Raw genomic sequence first — 16,608 nt, 5'->3', positions numbered from 1 at the left:
TGGCTACAGTAAAGCAACATTTGGTTTTATTTCAGCTGTTAGATATTCCCAAACATCTAGCTTCTGTGAACCTGGGTTTTTGCTCTTTCCATGAGTTTCCTTTTTCCTTAGCTTCCAGCACATAGCCACTCTAAGCATACCAGTTTGCCTCCTTTTAGGCTAACTCCAAGAATTCAGGTGTTCTTTATTGCTCCAGCATCATTCATCACCCCTCAAAACAAATCACTGACATCTATACCCATAGTGATTGATACCTCAAATGTAAGATACCTCAATATTTCATCTTCCTCCTAGCCAAACCTCAACTATTTCATCTCTTGGTATATGATACAATGAAGCACGGTTAATAAAAACTCAGGGAGAGAAATTGGAGTTCAACCTGAAGATCCAAAAAGCAAAGCAGCCAGTTCTTTGCTCCTACCTCAACCTCAGTCCAAAATGACGACCCTGCCTCCAGGAATCTCAGAATGAGCCTGTGTGTGAGAGCTTCTCCTCCATCTTATAATCTTCTCTAGTTCTTGAATTAAAGGTGTGCACCACTGGGATTAAAGTCATGCACCACCCAGTTTCTATGGCAACCAGTGTGGCTACTGGGATTAAAGGTGCAGGTCATTGTGGCTACTGGATTAAAGGTGTATGTCATTATTGGCTGGCCTATAAGGCTGGCCAGTGTGGCTGTTTTACTTTCCTGATCCCCAGGTGAGCTTTATTTATTAAAATGCAAGTGAAATGCCACTATAGTACAATGCCTCTTTCAAAACCTATAGCCCTTAACTCATTTTTTCCACCTCCTTATTAACTTTAACCAACAAGTTCTACTGACCTTCCCTTTCAAATACATCTTTATCAGCTGGTATGGTGGTGCTCACCTTTAATTCCAGCACTCGGGAGGCAGAGGAAGGCAAGATGCTGTGAATTTGAGGCCATTTTGGTCTACATAGAGAGACTGAGGCAAGCCAGGGCTACATAATGAGACCCTGCCTCAAAAATGCGCGCGCACACACACACCTCTTCATCTCCACTGCAACTGCATTAACTTTGAGCCCATACTGTTTTCCTCTAAACTGTAAGAAGCACTTGGGGTGGGGAATCACTCCCAAAGCCCTTCAACACCCTTGACCTCCCACCCATGGGTAAGTCATCTTCCAGATCAAGGAGTATATTTACTTGTACAAACTGTTTGAAGATTACTGGGTAAAAGTCATGGGCATCAAAACCTGCCTTCAAAATCAGAGAATAAACGTTGATAATATATGACACTTGGAATTAGGCAACTGATATTAACTCCCTTTCTTCCCTGCACTGTACCTACATGTAGCTGGGGAACCACATAGTACTGAATCTCCAGTTCCTTTGCCATCCTTTCCCAGACCGTTGTTGCCAGGAAGCCAGAATCTTATCCTATGTAACTTTGTATTCCTAGACCCCAGCCCAGCTGGCAATTAGGAATTAAATAAACGACTGTTGAATTGCAAATATGCTTCACTCGCTGTGACTTTGGCATGCTATTTCTTCAGGATGAAACACTCTTCTCTCTCCATTTACAGCAGCACATTCCTAGGATCATAGTGGGTGGGAGGGACACTCACCAAATCCACTATAACCCTTAAACGGCTAAGTAAGGGAACTACAAAGACTAAAGGCTGTCAGGAGACTGACAGTGGAGAAGTGTCTGACCGATGAGTCCCCAAAGTCTGCACCCAGGCGAAGTGTGCAGAGTCCTGGATGCTCTGCGGCCCCACTCAGGCGTGAGTTGAACCGCGGGGTGTTGGCCAGAATCGCTCAGGGCCGACCTCCGCCTGGCAGTCAACACCTAATTTGCCCACAGTCAACTAGAGGTTGTTTGGTGAGGCGGCCGCAGGCCCGCCCAGAGTGGTGGGCGGGAACTGTAACGTCACGCGGCGTGCGCCTAGGCGAGCGGAAGCGGAAGTGGCTCTGTTCGCCGCCTCTCCCACCAGCCCCATGAGCTGCAGCGGCTCCGGCGCGGACCCCGAGGCGGCGCCGGCCTGTGCCGCCTCTGTCGCGGGTCCGGCGCCTCCGGTGTCGGCTCCCGCCACGCTGCCCACCAGCTTAGCCACGGAGAGCAAGGCCAGCCCCGCGGGGACAGCAGGGGGACCCGGGGCTGGAGCCGCCACTACGGGCACGGGCCCCGTAGTGGTGCGGGCCGGGGAGCCGGCGGAGCGGCGCGGGCCAGGTGAGCGCCGGGGCCGGGTGATGGGGGGGTCTCGGACTGGGCCCCGAACCCTGCTCTTCTCACCTCCGTTGTCGGTTCTCCTTCAGCCTCGGTGGCAGCGGGCGGCGCGGCTCCCCCAGAAGGGGCAATGTCCAATGGGGTTTACGCCCTGCCAAGCGCGGCCAACGGAGAAGTGAAGCCCGTAGTGTCCAGTACGCCACTGGTGGACTTCTTGATGCAGCTGGAGGATTACACCCCTACGGTGGGCTTCCCGCCTGAATAAGGCCTCCTGGCTCTCTGCCGTCCCTTTCAATCACACCTTCGTGCTTTCAAGCGTCCTCTTTGCTACACTACTAGCTCTTTTTATTCCTCCTTTCCATCCAGCGCATCATGGGTCATGGCTAATACTGACCGCTGTTTAATTTGATTTCTCAGATCCCAGATGCAGTGACTGGTTATTACCTGAACCGTGCTGGCTTTGAAGCTTCAGACCCACGCATGTGAGTAAACTCAGGGCAAGTTAGATTGTTGAGTATTGGGTGGTTGGTTACATATCTCATTACTCTCCTCCCCACTTTCCGCTCTAGAATCCGGCTCATCTCACTAGCTGCCCAGAAATTCATCTCAGATATTGCTAATGATGCCCTACAGCACTGCAAAATGAAGAACACAGCCTCTGGCAGCTCCCGGAGCAAGAGCAAGGTGTGAAAGAAGGCTCACCTTCCACAACAGTACAGGCTAATTTATCCAGAAACCCCTTTGGGGAGCAGCATCCTAGGGGAGGTATTGGGTCTACTCAGAGTCACTCAGAAGGGACTGGAATCTGGGATTACTGTGCTCAGCTGGTGATCTTCCCTCTTCCCATAGGACCGCAAGTACACCCTAACCATGGAGGACTTGACCCCTGCCCTCAGTGAATATGGCATCAATGTGAAGAAGCCGCACTACTTCACCTGAGCCACCTAACCCAGATGCATTTGTCTTTTCCTCTGTCCCCACAACAGCCTGTTTTCATAATAAACTTTATTGTGACAGGCAGGGCTTATCCCTCCCATGTTGGGAGACATCATGTGGCAAGTGACAAAGCTCTGAGCCCAGCCCCTTTTGGGGCTACAGTGGTAGGGATGAGCCCCATAACTGGGGTAGTACCATGATTGGAGACAGGGGAGGCAACCAGAGGCCTTCAGCTTTGGGGAAGCGCACTCCCCCAACCATGTTTTGACACCTCTGGAGTCTGGGCAAGGACCTTCCAGTCCTATTTGTCTTGCATCTTCTCCAGGATAGGCACGATCATGTCAAACTTGGGTCGCTTTGCAGGGTCTTCATTCATGCAAATCTTCATGAGCTTACACACGTGAGGGGAAATACCTGGTGGGATGGTAGGCCGAAGGCCTTCTAGTGCCACCTGCAGATTTTAAGGAATAAGGTGAGCTTCAGAACTGAGTTGATCACACGTTAAAACCTTTGAGCCTTCAATGGGTTTACTGTCTATCTGTACAAACCAAGAGGAGTACAAGTATCAGTAGTTCTGTGCTCACCTTCATTCCAATCTCCATATTCGAGAGGTCAGCAAAGGGCACCTCTCGTGTCACCAGTTCCCACAGAAGCACTGCAAAACTCCACATGTCTGCTGAGCGTCTGTTTGTGTCTTCAGGCTTCTTCTGCAGGGCTGGAAGGAATAGGGCTTAGTATTCCAGCTGTCTAACCTGTCTATCTCTGCCTCTTCTACTGTTACTGAGCTGGTTCTTGTCAATTGAATGATTGATTGTCATCAATCAACATGATGCCCTCACTTACCTTCAGGGGCCACCCAGGCAGGTGCATACATGCGCCCTGGGCACTGGAAAGAGAACTTGACATCAGCCATGCTGATTCGAGCAGTCATGTCTTCATCGATCTGAGGAAGAGAAGTTCAAAAAAGTGGGTCCTATTGTAGGCAAGCAGAGGGCTTCAGGGCCCAGTAGTAAACTTGTGACCTCACCATTACACTACGGCTATTTAGTGCATGGCGAGGTATGAGAGGCTCCAGTGTGTGGAGAAAAGCCATGCCTCTTGCCATGTCCAAAGCAAACTTCACAGCTTGGCTCTGGTCCACAACGAAATCTAACAGGAAACAAGAATCAATAATTTAGAGTCTGTCTCTATTCTAGTCCCTTCCCAACAAGGCCAGCATCCTTACTGGTGCCTTCATGTAGTACATTGTAGAGAGATCCATATGGCATCCAGTGTGTGATAAGAGTTGGATGGGGAGCTGGTGGAGCCTGGCAAGCACCTAGCACTGGAAGTACGTTTGGATGTGAGAAAATCCTGGGGGAAAGAAAGAGTGGTGAGACCCAACAGAATTTCCCTCGTCAGTACTATTTGGGGTTCAACAACAGCTTCCACTTCAGCTGTCCCACCTGAGCCGGGGACACTCCTCATTGAAGTCCCTGCTTTTCCTTGTACTCCAGTCTCGAACCTTCAGCACCTTCACAACAATGTCATTGCCTTGCCAGCGGCCTTTCCATAGCTGAAGGACAGACAGGTAGAGGTTAGGAGGCATTAGCTCAGGTTATACTATTTCCTTTTCATTAACTGGAAAAAAAAAAAAACCTTAGCAAGACAGAGTGGCAGTTTGTATTAGAGAGGGAGGAGCAAGAAGGGCAAGGATCACCTCTCCAGAATGATTCTCATTGAGCTTTGCCAGAAAGTTGAGCTGTTTGAAGTCAATACCGGAGTGTTTGTTGAGGGTCCCGTTTCCTGAGAATATGAGCAGGTCAGGTATGACTTCACCCTAACCCACCCCCATAGCCTAGGATCCTGCATTACAACCCCTCCTCCCACAGTAGTGACTCACGGGGCCGAGTGCGAGTGGTCCCCTTCCAGAATGTATCCTTGTATGGAATACGGTTGAGATTCTGGCCCATCTTCTCTGCCCGTTCTGGGGAAGAAAAACAAGTCTTAGCCTTAAGTATAGTATAGAGGGAGGAGATACAGAATGGGACAAGAGAACACAAGCTAGGGGTAGAGAATGGACCTCGGAGAAGCTCTCTAAGGGGTGCCTTGGCTTTGTCAACAGGCATCTCTCCATACTTGTTACAGATGCTTACAAGAGCCCCGTTAGCGACCAGGTCCTGAAAAGAAAAGATAATTATTCAGGGGCCTCTGTTACTGTCAGTCACAAGCAAGCATGAACACAGATGCAATGCACAATCCTGTAAGAGTCACACAGTAGAACTGACAGGATGGGTTGATGGTTCCATGCTCAATTTGTTTCCCACTCATCCTAGGATTTGGGGTCTGAGTACTTACCTCTGCCACCTGGTCTTGACCCCAGAAACAGGCATAGTGAAGGGGCACATTCCCGTGCTCGTTCACTGCATTGATGTCAGCCTTGTACTGTAACAGCTGCACCCCGTGGCCAAGAAAAAAAGACAGTCCCAAATGAGATGTTTGTCTAGGCATAAGGAAGGGAGAACAGTACACATGCTCCATAGGACAGTGCCTGTTACTGACTTCACACTGCATGTGAGATGTGGATGGTGAAGGGTTTGCCCATACCTTCTGTACAATGTCACGGTGTCCATGACTGGCCGCCAGATGCAGGGGGGTATCATCTCCACGGTTCATCACATTGATCCGTGCTCCCCGCATGATCAGCATCTCAACTACTGCAGAGCGGCCTTCTCGGCAGGCCCAGTGCAAGGGCGAAAAGCCATGATCATCCCTTTAAGAAAAAGGCATAGACACTTAAGCTTGAGTTGGGGAATTAAAGTTTTGATGGGAGGTTGGTTCTATATTCACTGAGGTTTGCCTCTCTAATGCTTAGTTCTTATTCACAAAGTTCAATTCAGATTTTCTCTTGAGCTTCACACCCAAACAATCACTTAGATGTCCCTACAACTGTAAGGTTTATTACTTTAATGACCACATCTAAAACCCTTCCTCTAGCAGTTCTTCATTAGGTGATAATACTCTTCATGGAGTCCTTTGGCTTCCTCTGCCCTGTCCTCCCTTTAAGGACAGTGTTAGAAATCAAACCCAGGACTTTGTACATAATGGCACATGCTATATACTAAGCTTTATCTCTAGTCATATATCTTTAGCAACACCTGCAATCCTTTGTTTCCACTGCTTGTGCATCTTGCTGTAAAGTTACACTGACGACTGTAAGAATCTGTTAATATATGCTGTCTTGCCTGTTAGATCATATGTTTGAGGACAGTCTGACAGCTGATGTTCTCTGCAGGTTAATGGGAAAGGGGCATATTGGAGAAGGCTGGCCATAACTTAGGAGAAGAAACATGCTTACTATTTGGCTCTGGTATTGAAACTAACATCTAAAAATGGAATGGAATTAAAATGTTTTGGAGGGATATAATGACAAGGAAACATGCTTTTTGATTGCTGATGAGGCAGACAGCCACACAAAACAGGATTTTCTGACTTCCAACCCAGGGCACACAAAAGAAAACATTAATGGAAGTTTTAGAATAAAAGGTATATCTGGTTTGTATTTTTATTCCCTAGGAACACATATTTTAAAAAGAGACACGTACAAACAAAACAATTGGGTGGGCTGGGTCACACTGACAGCCTGGAGCCATAAAAGGAAATTCCCTCCAGTCCAGGGATGCAGATCTAAGGGGCGGAACAGGGGGCGGTCTGTGGTCTAGGACTGCAGCCTCCAGATGCCTTAGTGCTGTGGTCACTTCCTGTGAGGGGGCTGGAGGAGGAGTCTTGAGCTGATCCAGGCTTGGTCACCCAGAATCCCCCAACAGCTGAAGGAAGTTATGTAGCTTTAAAAAAAAAAAAAACTCCAGTTTGTTCTTCTAGTTTGCCCTCATCTGCTAACACTATTAGCAAAAGCTTTCCCAGGATATGAGCATATCCGTTGCTATCAGTCTTGTCTCCCAGACTTTTCACGTGTTCTGATCTAACAGCCTCCAGCAGTTTGTGGCCTCAGAATAAGCCCAAGCTTGAGGGCAAAAATAAAAGCTTAGGGTTTTGCGTACTGTCACCCTAGGGCCTAGATTTCTATCTCAAGATAGGTGGCTATCAGGGAGTTAACCACCTCCAGCACCACACCCTATCCCCTCACGCCACCAAATCTTTCTGGTTTCCCTAACAATACCCTTTCACCTTTTGACAGCAAGAAATCTTCAAAAATACCACTCCCACTGGACAACAGCCTAAACTTCTGTTTCCTTACCAACAAAACAGATGTCAGAGCTTAGTGTCTGCCAGAGAGAGCATACAAATTATGTGAAAAATGAAACAAGTAACTTTGATTACAGAGAAATAACACAGCCTATAGGGAACTGGTAAAACCTGGTCTAGGATGACAGATGATCCTTTGCAACCTAAAAAGTACACTCTTAAAGTCACACATGGTGGCAGCAAACTGAAAACCCAGCACTAGGAAGCTGAGGCAGTAGGATGGAGAGCTGGAGGCCACTCTGAGCTAACTACATGACACCCTGTCTCCAAAAGCAAACCAAAGCTACCTACCAAACTTTCCCAATACTGCTTTTCTTGCTTTTTTTTTTTTTTAAATCAGCCAGCGTTTTAGAAAGTGCTCATATTTTTTCCGTTTCCTCACTTCTGTCATCTTAGGGTATAATAGACTATGTCTGACTTAAGGACTCTGGCACCCACCACAGGCGGTATTCCTTAGTTGAAGGAACCAGTACAATGCAGTTTCCTGTTACTTTTCTGCAATAGCATTCACAGAGATCAAATATATCCTAAATGTAAGTTAATGAAGCCTTCTAGATGGTCATTCATATTCTTTAAGTTCTCAGGAGCCTCTGCTACTATTGATAGCTCTCCTTTGATTAAACCATTTTCTAATATTAATTCATTTTCTTATTTCTCCTCCAGGTAGTTGCTCCCTGTCAGTCAGCCAGGCTTCTAATCCTGTGCCTTAATTTTTTACTTTTTCGAGGTACTATTTTTCACACTATAGAATCTTCAGATACCATTTAGCTGATAATTTGTCTCTTGGTCTCCCAGACAGACTTCTCCCAAACTTCAAATCTACAAACGAATACCCTGCCTAACATTTCCCAGTTGCTGTAGGGTCACCATAACTGCAGTCAGTCCAGAAACGAACATCAGCAACTTTCAAGTATCCAAACTTCACGAAACCCAGATCATCCTTGAGTTCCTCAGTTCCTATGCCAAGTCAATTACTTCATCCTCATGACTCTGGGGGATCTCACCATTTCTAGTTTTTCACCTGTCCCAATTCTAGTTCAAAACATCACTCCAAAGCCACTGCATCCAGGATGACATTTGACAAATGGGTAGTCTCATCACTGCACAGCTTCAGAACTTTGCTTACAGACATCTGTCCTTTTCCACTTCTATCCAACGCCCTAGAGCACAGAAACCTATCCTCCAACCACATGTAATTCCAGACAATTTCCTGGCACTGTGGTGTGCCTTTGACATGAGTTCATAGAGGCTGCAAAGCAACCCGGAACCCGATTGTGAAGCTTAATAAAAACTCAGTTCAGACACAGCTTCCTCTGTGTAGGTCCCCCGCCCTCAACAGTCTGTGCTTACTACTTCTCACACTGGATAGCAAAGTCAGTTGCCCCCCACCCCCCCACCCCAAGTAGCGGAGAGTGGACTGATAGTCGTCCTCTCGCTTGCCAGCGCTTCAGCTCACCCCTGATTGAGGTCGTTCTCTGTGTTGTCCAGCCACAAGCGCACAGCCACCGCGTTGCCCTCCCGGCACTGAGTGAAAATGTCGTCCATAGCGGCGTCCCGGCACTGAGACCCGGGACTAGGGAAGCCTTTGGGGACTGCAGGAAAGCAGAGACAAGAGGATGAGTCCGTCTCTGTTCGCTACAGAATAGAAGTGTCTGCCCTGGGGTGGGAGGCTAGGCGTCGTGAGAGGGACAGTGGTTGTCTATGAAGGATTTCGGGCAGTGGACAACCCCTGGGCGCCGAGGGACAGGCGGAGTCTGGCGATGTAGGAGAGACTCGGCTAATCTCCTGAGTTGGTCGTCAGTAGGCACCGAGTCCCGATCCGCAAGTACCGCTTGGGGGAGGGAGGGCAAGCTGCAAACACCCGGGGGAGGGGACAGGGGTCCTTCCCGGCCGCCCCGGCTCCCAACTCGGAACTGTTGCAGAGATCGCAGAGACAGGCTTGCAGAACCAATGTGGGGTAGGGCGCTGAGCTATTCGCACTCACCGGGACTCGGGCCGCAGGCGCCTTCTCGGGGGGAACTCCCGTTCGGCCGCGCCCGCCTCCCGGCCCCGCCCCGGCCCTCTCCGGCCAGCGCCGGCCGCCGTCCCTCCCTTCCGACCTCCTACTGCCTCTCTAGCTCTCCAGCTCCTGCATTCGATGGTGCTCTGCTCCGCGCCAGCCGCTCTAGCCACCACAGGCTTTCACTCGGTGGCTTCCGGCTGGATTTGGTCTGAGTCCAGCACTCCGGCTCCCTGACGGGCTCTGCACGTGCGCCGCCGCAGCGTGGGCTCCGGCGACCCTGCTGTTCCTCGGCATGTTCGAGGAGCCCGAGTGGGTCGAGGCGGCCCCAGCAGTCGTGGGCCTCCGTCCCGCGACAACGCAGACCCGGCCGGCGACTGCCCCGCCAGTTAAGGTGAGCGGCCCCGAGACTGGGCTGTTTTGAGGCGGCGAAGCCTACTCTCCCGGGCCGCCTCTGTGCGTGCTGGGGACCGGGAGAGCCTGCAGTGCTGTTGTGGATCGGGATGGAGGGAGTTAGTCCTTATTTGAAGATCCAGAAACTAACAAACAAAACAACAACAAAAACTGACCTTAAAATACAGTTGGTGAGAAGTTGGTGCGGAGGAGAGAGTACCTGAGACGTAGAAAAACGTGGAGAAGCCCGGGGGCAGCAACACACCGGGTTCGAGGGTATCCAAATAGGAATGCGAGATTCGGAGGGTGGAGCACAGAGTAAATGAAAGGTTTGAAAAGTTAAGTTTAAGTTTTCTACACTAAGGGTAGAAGTCAGTGGAGTTGTTTTAGCAGCGGAGTAGTTTCTCCACATTTTCTATCACCTGGCATCACTTTATACTGGAGATCAGTTCCAGGGATTCAGCATGGTAGACTAGTACTCAGTACTGAACAGCATCCCCGGTCTTGAAAAGGTTTTTAGTTTACTGTAGAAAGTATATTGGACACAATCAAAGTAGGTGACAGGGAGGGTTATCAGAATCACTATTCAAAGGAGCTTCAGGGAACCCAGAACTTCCGAGGTAAATACGTGGCCGAGGACCAGCAGCAGGACTTGCACCACAAGTCAGCTTCCCAGAAATCTTTTCCTTTGAGCCTCCTCAGGTGTGGGGATCCCTCCCGAGGGGGTTCCTGACTTTTAGTGGAGCCCAGCCTTGTAATGCAGGCCACTGGCCCGCCTGTGTGCAGCTTCACCCTATCAGGCTGTTCTCTCTGCTGCAGTTAGGAACATCTTTAGTAGACCTCTGTGATGGATGCTGCCCTTCCTTTCTCAAGAAACCTCTCTGGCGCTCCTAGAATGCTGTCAGCTGCAGTCTTGTTTGTGACCTTAGCACATTCTTTTAAGGAACATCACCTGACAACCCTTTACACATTTTTAAAAGTAGGGTAGAAGCATCTTCCCACTCTCCAGTTTCCCAGAGGTTGGGATTGCAACCTGAAAGTCCTGGGCTTGTCAGACCTCACAACAGACTCTTTAAATGGGCTGGGAAGTATCAGCAGTATCTGAGCCAAGTCCGCATCTCCCGTTCTCAGACCTACTCTCATCCCTCTTTTGCCTCCAGGGCCGCAAGCGCCGGCATCTCCTAGCCACATTACGGACCCTGGAAGCAGCATCTCTTTCCCGGAAATCCCCCAGCCCCCCTGGCAGCGATTCTGAGGAGGAGGAGGTAGGAAGGAAGAATAAATACCTCCAAAGGACCTCACTTGCCAATACCTCTAAGGAAGTAGGGGAGAAAAGAAAAAGAAAATGTCAAAAACAGGTGTCATCTGTCAGTGACTCTGAGGACAAGGAAGTAGAAAGGAAATGCTTAAGACATATTTCTCTTGGTGGGATCTCTACTGAAGAAGAAAAAGGAAAGAGGAAATGCCAGAAATATTCCCACTCACACCCAACCCAGCCCCTGGACAGTGTTGGCCAAACAGGTACCAGCATATGTGTTTATGAGGTGGGGAGGGGGCCTATGAGCTGACTGTATAGATGACAAAAGTCTCTCTCTCTCTCACACACACACACACACCGTGGCCTGGATGGTAAAGAGCACTTTTATCCATACCACAGACTCTGTCTTAAGGACAAGGGAATAACCAGGATGACTTCCCATGTCTCTGAATTTAGGGGATCAAGCCTCAAATGTCTTCTCATCTCCCTCTCTGCAGTTCACAATTTGAGGACAAGTATTGCTACAGTTGACCCATCCAAGCCAAGCCCTGAGTCCACATCCTGTAACTCCTTACATACCTTGAGCCGCAAACAGTGGCGGAACCGGCAGAAGAACAAGCGGAGACACAAGAACAAATTTCGGCCACTTCAGACACCAGAGCAGGTTCCTTCCAAAGCTTCCACAGAGGAGACTGAGACGCTCCCTGCACCAGCATCAGACGATCTGCAGGCTCGCGCTGGAGCCCTGCGAGCACGCATGACACAACGGCTGGATGGGGCGCGATTTCGATACCTTAATGAACAGTTGTACTCGGGGCCCAGCAGTGCTGCCCAGCGCCTCTTCCAGGAAGACCCTGAGGCTTTTCTGCTCTATCACCGTGGCTTTCAGAAACAAGTGAAGAAGTGGCCACTGCACCCAGTGGATCGTATTGCCAAAGATCTCCGCCAGAAGTAATGGGAGGAGGGGAAGGGCTGTACACTGAGTGAGGGTGAAGTGGGTGATGGAGGACTTAGACCAGACCAGCATGTGACCCTCCCTTCCACTCCCAGGCCTGCATCCTTGGTGGTAGCTGACTTTGGCTGTGGAGATTGCCGCCTAGCTTCAAGTGTTCGGAACCCTGTACACTGTTTTGACTTGGCCTCTCTGGACCCCAGGGTCACTGTATGTGACATGGCCCAGGTAAGCACCTCTATGTATCTGGCCTGTGCTTTTTCTAACCCTTCCTCCTGGTCTTCCCATCCTATTATCCACTTCAGGCACTGGTGTTGTTTCCCCTTACAGTACTGTGTGCTCCTTCTAACGTTTGTCTTCATCAGGTGCCTCTGGAGGATGAATCTGTGGATGTGGCTGTGTTTTGCCTTTCACTAATGGGAACTAACATCAGGGACTTCCTTGAGGAGGCAAATCGAGTGCTGAAACCAGGGTGAGTCCCTAGGACACAGGTGAATTTTTGTGTGCATACATGTGTCTACACATTCACACAACTTCCTCCTTTTCCCAGGGGTCTGCTCAAAGTAGCTGAAGTCAGCAGCCGCTTTGAGGATATTCGGACATTTTTGGGGGCTGTGACCAAACTTGGCTTTAAGGTCATCTACAAGGTAAGGGTCCCCAAGAGGTCTGCCCCTGTTTTTGTTCTTTTCTGGATAATGGTGTTCAAGAAGGAGGCTGTAACCACAGAAGTAGACATTTTGCTCTTTCAAGACAAAACTCCAGGAGGATCTGAAAAGTTCTCTAAGCTGGAGAAACACATGGAGAGGTATGGTTGAGGTGAGGATTCTGTAGCTTATTGGTGTTTTCTGCTCCTAGGACCTGACCAACAGCCACTTCTTCTTGTTTGACTTTGAAAAGACTGGGCCTCCTCGAGTCGGACCCAAGGCCCAACTCTCAGGCCTGAAACTTCAGCCCTGTCTCTACAAGCGCAGGTGATCAGTGTATACCTGTTAAAAGGGGAGGGCTCAGACTCCAAACTCAGAACTCTGAAGACTGGACCTGCCTACGCTGTGAGCCAGGACCTGGTGCCACCCTCCTTCTGTACCAAGAATACTGCTCAGCTCTACTCTGCTGGAGCCTTCTTGGCTACAAAAAGCATGTAGTTACCTGAGCAGGCTCAAGAATGAGGAGTTTATTGTGAAGGGTTTGGTATATCTGGGAACTGTGGGTCCCTTCAGATATCATGTAAAGTAGTTGGCTTGAAATTGATGGATCTCTGGGTTTGGTTTCTCTTCATTTTTCAGAAGGCTCGTGGGCACTCCACTGTGCCATCTTCTGTGTTGTCTAGTCTCTGCTCGTCCGTAGATTCTGCTCCTTGAACTACAAGGCTACAGACACACAGCTTTTGTCTCATGGCAGGTCCCAGTGCTAGTTTGCCAGTTGGGGCTGGGAGTTATTTAATTTCATTCTTGGGGCTGAGAATCATTTCATTTCTTTTTTTCTTTCTTTCCTTCCTTCCTGTTGTTGTTTTGAGACAGCATCTCACACTAGTCCAGGCTAACCTCAAATGGCAGTTCTCCTGCCTCAGCCTCATAATTATTGGGATTACAGGTGAGGGCCACTATACCCAGCTTAATCACTTAATTCCTGACTATTCCATTTCTCGTTTGAAAAATGTAGAAGTTTTGTGTTACAGCATGTTAACTGAGTTAACTGGTAGAGTTATCCGCAAGGTTCATTATGATGCATTCCCAGCACTCTCCTGTCGTTTCTGGTTCTGTAGATCTGCGTAGGGTCCTTGAAATTCTTTTCTGGTGGCTTTGGGTTTTCTCCTTGAAGGAGGAAGCAAAATTTATTCATTAAAAGTAAACGTGGCAAGAGGACTGGGATTTCGAGAAGATGAAGACCATTTGGAGGAGAATAGGTGAGAATGAGTAATGATTGGGTGTGGTGGTACATGCCTTTAATTCCAGCACTTGGGAGGCAGAAGCAGGCCCCAGGGGACACACAGTGAGACCCTGAACTAAGGAAGCATAGAAGTATTGGTAGGGTTAATAACACACTAAGTTCAGTCATGAGAGGATGGGAGCATGGTACATGGTTGTGGCAGGAGCTTGTTACTTGCCCTTACTACTGGTCTATCAGAACCCAGCCCCCAGATGGAGGAAAGGGGAAAGGGTCAGGGCTTGCCCACTGCCCACAATTCCAGCTAAGGTGTACTGGGACCATTAGGGAAGCATGAGGTATTTATTCCTACTGCTGAGGATTTGATGAGCCTAGAATTACTCCTGCCCTGAAAAATAAAGGCAAGGAAAAGCTCAGAGGCTGGATGGTGTGGAGTGGGTGCTGCTGCTTTGGCACTGGCTTGCATTCTCAGAAGGTGCCCTGACGATTTCCTTATGCTCCTGACAGACCTGGCAAGAGCACATGCATATCTTCTGTACATCTTGTGCTAAGTGTAAGGTGAGCTTGGGTTCAGTCCCATGGTACCATTTTGAAGAGATAAAGAGACTTCACAGCAAGCAGCAAGGAGTCAGCCATTTGGGCTGATGGAATGGTTTCAGGAGGCCACCCGGAATAGTGTAGTATCTATGGGGCAGTAACAGGGATTTTCCCCTTTGAATGTCCACCAGACCTGTCATTCAAACCACCGAGTCAAGCTAGACTTGCATTTCCTTGACTCTCCTACTCAGTAATTGTGCTTGGAATTATTAGCAAGGAGATGGGAAAAAGTTATGGAGACCAGGGAGCTCTCCTCCATTTTCCAATGCAGCCTCTCTGACTTAGGTGAGGCAAAGCTGGAAGGGAGATTTAAAGCCACCACAGGGGCCGGTTACTTGTTACACAGAATTATACATGCTGATTTAAATTATTTATTCCTTGAGCTGATCACGTTAACTAAGAATATCACAGTGGAGAAGGGTCAGATGTTTCTGTGGTTGAGAATACTGGTTGCTCTTGGGAAAGAATGCAGGTTCCATTCCCAGTACCCACAAAGTAGCTTGTAACCTTTATCAGACTCCAATGCCCATTTTGGCTTCTGGGCACACCAGGTTCGTATGTGGTTCACAGACATACATGCAGGCAAAACACGCATAAAACAAAGTAAAATAAATAATGAATAAACAGAAGATTATAGGCTTGCTGCAGCCTCAATCAAAGCTAAGTAAATAAACAAACAAACAAATAGAACAAGAAGATTATAGGCTTGCTTCAGCGTTTCTCCACGGCAGACAGAGTTTACTCCTTTAGGATTATAGGAGCCAAGAATAAAGCTGGGTATGGATATCGATCTAGACCTGGATCATGTTCAGTATCCCTTTCAGAGCTCTCCAAGCAGAGTGTTCTGCAATTATTCGTGTGCTCCTGATTTTGTTTCCGTAAAATAGTCCTTAGAGAGAACATAGTTCCAAAAGAAACAGTGTGATCTTGGCAGAGACAGCTCAGCTCCAAGTACTCAACAGTTACGTAACCACACAAAGCCCTCTGGTGCTCACAGAGACTAGTAATGCGAGCCTCTCAGGTCCAGGTCATCCTCCCTCCTGGGTGAGTTCTCTAACTAGCCACCTGGTTGTCGGACTTTGGGCTACTGCAGTGATTGCTATGGGGATTTAATTGCCTCTGCTTCCCAAAGCAATTCATTTTCCATACTGCCAAGTGATCTTTGTGAAAATGTAAATCAGATTATGTCACCTCTCTGTAAAATCTTTCAATGGATTCTCATTGCTTGAGAACAAAAGACAGACTGCTTCCCAGGTCCTGTGTGATCCTACCCAGGCTTTGTTCTGCTCAGCTGCATCTTAACTCCTCAGTTCTCCAGCAGGAGCTTGCTAGTCACTCCCCCTGCACTCCGTGCCCTCTCTACTTCTATACATGACCCCTCCATCTTCCTAAAATACCCCTTCTGTCAACTAATTTATTTTCATTTTCTGGATCTCCTTACCAGTGACATGTCTCACTTTCCTGTGGAAAAATTCCCCCGGAGCCCTTCTGGACATACAATTAAACTATATTTTCCAGCACTGTACATTAGGCTATGGATAGTAGGAGTGATTTTTTTTTTTCTTCGAGACAAGGATTCTCTGTTTTGGAGCCTGTCCTGTTACTAGCTCTTGTAGACCAGGCTGGTCTCGAACTCACAGAGATCCGCCTGCCTCCACTGCCCAGCTTGTTTTCATACCAGACTGAGAGGCAGTTTAGCTGCTTCCGTTTTCTTCCATTCCCTGCCCTACTTAGGAAGGACAGATTTTGAAGGTGATGCAGTCATAGTATACAAGAAGTTTGGAGCCAGGCGGTGGTGGCACAAGCCTTTAATCCCAGTACTTGGGAGGCAGGCGAATCGAGACCGGCCTGGTCTACAAGAGCTAGTTATAGGACAGACTCCAAAGCTACAGAGAAACCCTATCTCTAAAAACCAAAAGAGAAGAAAAAAACAAAAAACACAAGCAGTTTAATTTTTAGGCCAGGCGGTGGTGGCGCACGCCTTTAATCCCAGCACTTGGGAGGCAGAGGCAGTGAATCCCTGTGAGTTCGAGGCCAGCCTGGTCTACAAGAGCTAGTTTCAGTACAGCTAGGACTGTTACACAGGGAAACTGTGTCTCCAAAAAGAAGAAGAAGAAGAGGAGAAGGAGGAGGAGGAGGAGAGAGAAGAAGAA

At 48.6% G+C, this 16,608-nt stretch overlaps 3 protein-coding genes across 4 annotated transcripts; 2 read left to right on the top strand and 1 right to left on the bottom strand.

The window, feature by feature from the left end:
* The first annotated feature begins 1,934 nt into the window (after window positions 1-1,934).
* Window positions 1,935-3,211, top strand: Taf10 (TATA-box binding protein associated factor 10). Its single transcript, XM_005370228.3, has 5 exons — window positions 1,935-2,194; window positions 2,281-2,435; window positions 2,609-2,673; window positions 2,761-2,875; window positions 3,041-3,211. The coding sequence occupies exons 1-5, from the start codon at window positions 1,963-1,965 to the stop codon at window positions 3,128-3,130; spliced, it is 657 nt and encodes a 218-aa protein (XP_005370285.1). The 5' UTR covers window positions 1,935-1,962; the 3' UTR covers window positions 3,131-3,211.
* Window positions 3,190-9,417, bottom strand: Ilk (integrin linked kinase). Of its 2 annotated transcripts, none has more exons than XM_005370229.3 (13): window positions 9,357-9,417; window positions 8,829-8,964; window positions 5,714-5,879; window positions 5,465-5,560; window positions 5,190-5,286; window positions 5,010-5,093; window positions 4,827-4,912; window positions 4,573-4,682; window positions 4,353-4,480; window positions 4,155-4,276; window positions 3,971-4,070; window positions 3,712-3,842; window positions 3,190-3,578 (listed from the first exon to the last, which is right to left on the bottom strand). In XM_005370229.3, the coding sequence occupies exons 2-13, from the start codon at window positions 8,915-8,917 to the stop codon at window positions 3,429-3,431; spliced, it is 1,359 nt and encodes a 452-aa protein (XP_005370286.1). In that variant the 5' UTR covers window positions 8,918-8,964; window positions 9,357-9,417; the 3' UTR covers window positions 3,190-3,428. The 2 variants fall into 2 exon arrangements, with proteins under 2 accessions (XP_005370286.1, XP_026633375.1); XM_026777574.1 differs by lacking the exon at window positions 9,357-9,417 and adding an exon at window positions 6,712-6,951 and having other exon boundaries at window positions 8,829-8,907.
* A 92-nt stretch (window positions 9,418-9,509) lies between these two features.
* Rrp8 (ribosomal RNA processing 8) lies at window positions 9,510-13,468 on the top strand. The gene is made up of 7 exons (XM_005370226.2): window positions 9,510-9,765; window positions 10,925-11,285; window positions 11,520-11,973; window positions 12,073-12,202; window positions 12,340-12,446; window positions 12,525-12,621; window positions 12,830-13,468. The coding sequence occupies exons 1-7, from the start codon at window positions 9,667-9,669 to the stop codon at window positions 12,947-12,949; spliced, it is 1,368 nt and encodes a 455-aa protein (XP_005370283.1). The 5' UTR covers window positions 9,510-9,666; the 3' UTR covers window positions 12,950-13,468.
* The last annotated feature ends 3,140 nt before the right edge of the window (window positions 13,469-16,608 follow it).

This window comes from Microtus ochrogaster, unplaced genomic scaffold (assembly GCF_000317375.1).
Source record: "Microtus ochrogaster isolate Prairie Vole_2 unplaced genomic scaffold, MicOch1.0 UNK73, whole genome shotgun sequence".
Lineage (NCBI taxonomy): Eukaryota > Metazoa > Chordata > Mammalia > Rodentia > Cricetidae > Microtus > Microtus ochrogaster.
Note: the sequence above shows the minus strand (reverse complement) of the source record. Positions and strands in the feature narration are given on the sequence as shown.

Bases quoted from the DNA above. Each gene is read 5' to 3' on its own strand.
- Taf10 (XM_005370228.3), top strand. From the start codon at position 1,963: ATGAGCTGCAGCGGCTCCGGCGCGGACCCCGAGGCGGCGCCGGCCTGT. The intron at 2,195-2,280 runs GTGAGCGCCGGG...GTTCTCCTTCAG, and splicing joins GGCGGAGCGGCGCGGGCCAG to CCTCGGTGGCAGCGGGCGGC. The intron at 2,436-2,608 runs GTGGGCTTCCCG...TTGATTTCTCAG, and splicing joins TGGAGGATTACACCCCTACG to ATCCCAGATGCAGTGACTGG.
- Ilk (XM_005370229.3), bottom strand. From the start codon at position 8,917: ATGGACGACATTTTCACTCAGTGCCGGGAGGGCAACGCGGTGGCTGTG. The intron at 5,561-5,713 runs GTATGGGCAAAC...CACGGGGTGCAG, and splicing joins ACCGTGACATTGTACAGAAG to CTGTTACAGTACAAGGCTGA. The intron at 4,277-4,352 runs GTAAGGATGCTG...GTTTCCTGTTAG, and splicing joins TGTACTACATGAAGGCACCA to ATTTCGTTGTGGACCAGAGC.
- Rrp8 (XM_005370226.2), top strand. From the start codon at position 9,667: ATGTTCGAGGAGCCCGAGTGGGTCGAGGCGGCCCCAGCAGTCGTGGGC. The intron at 12,203-12,339 runs GTAAGCACCTCT...TGTCTTCATCAG, and splicing joins CTGTATGTGACATGGCCCAG to GTGCCTCTGGAGGATGAATC. The intron at 12,622-12,829 runs GTAAGGGTCCCC...TTCTGCTCCTAG, and splicing joins GCTTTAAGGTCATCTACAAG to GACCTGACCAACAGCCACTT.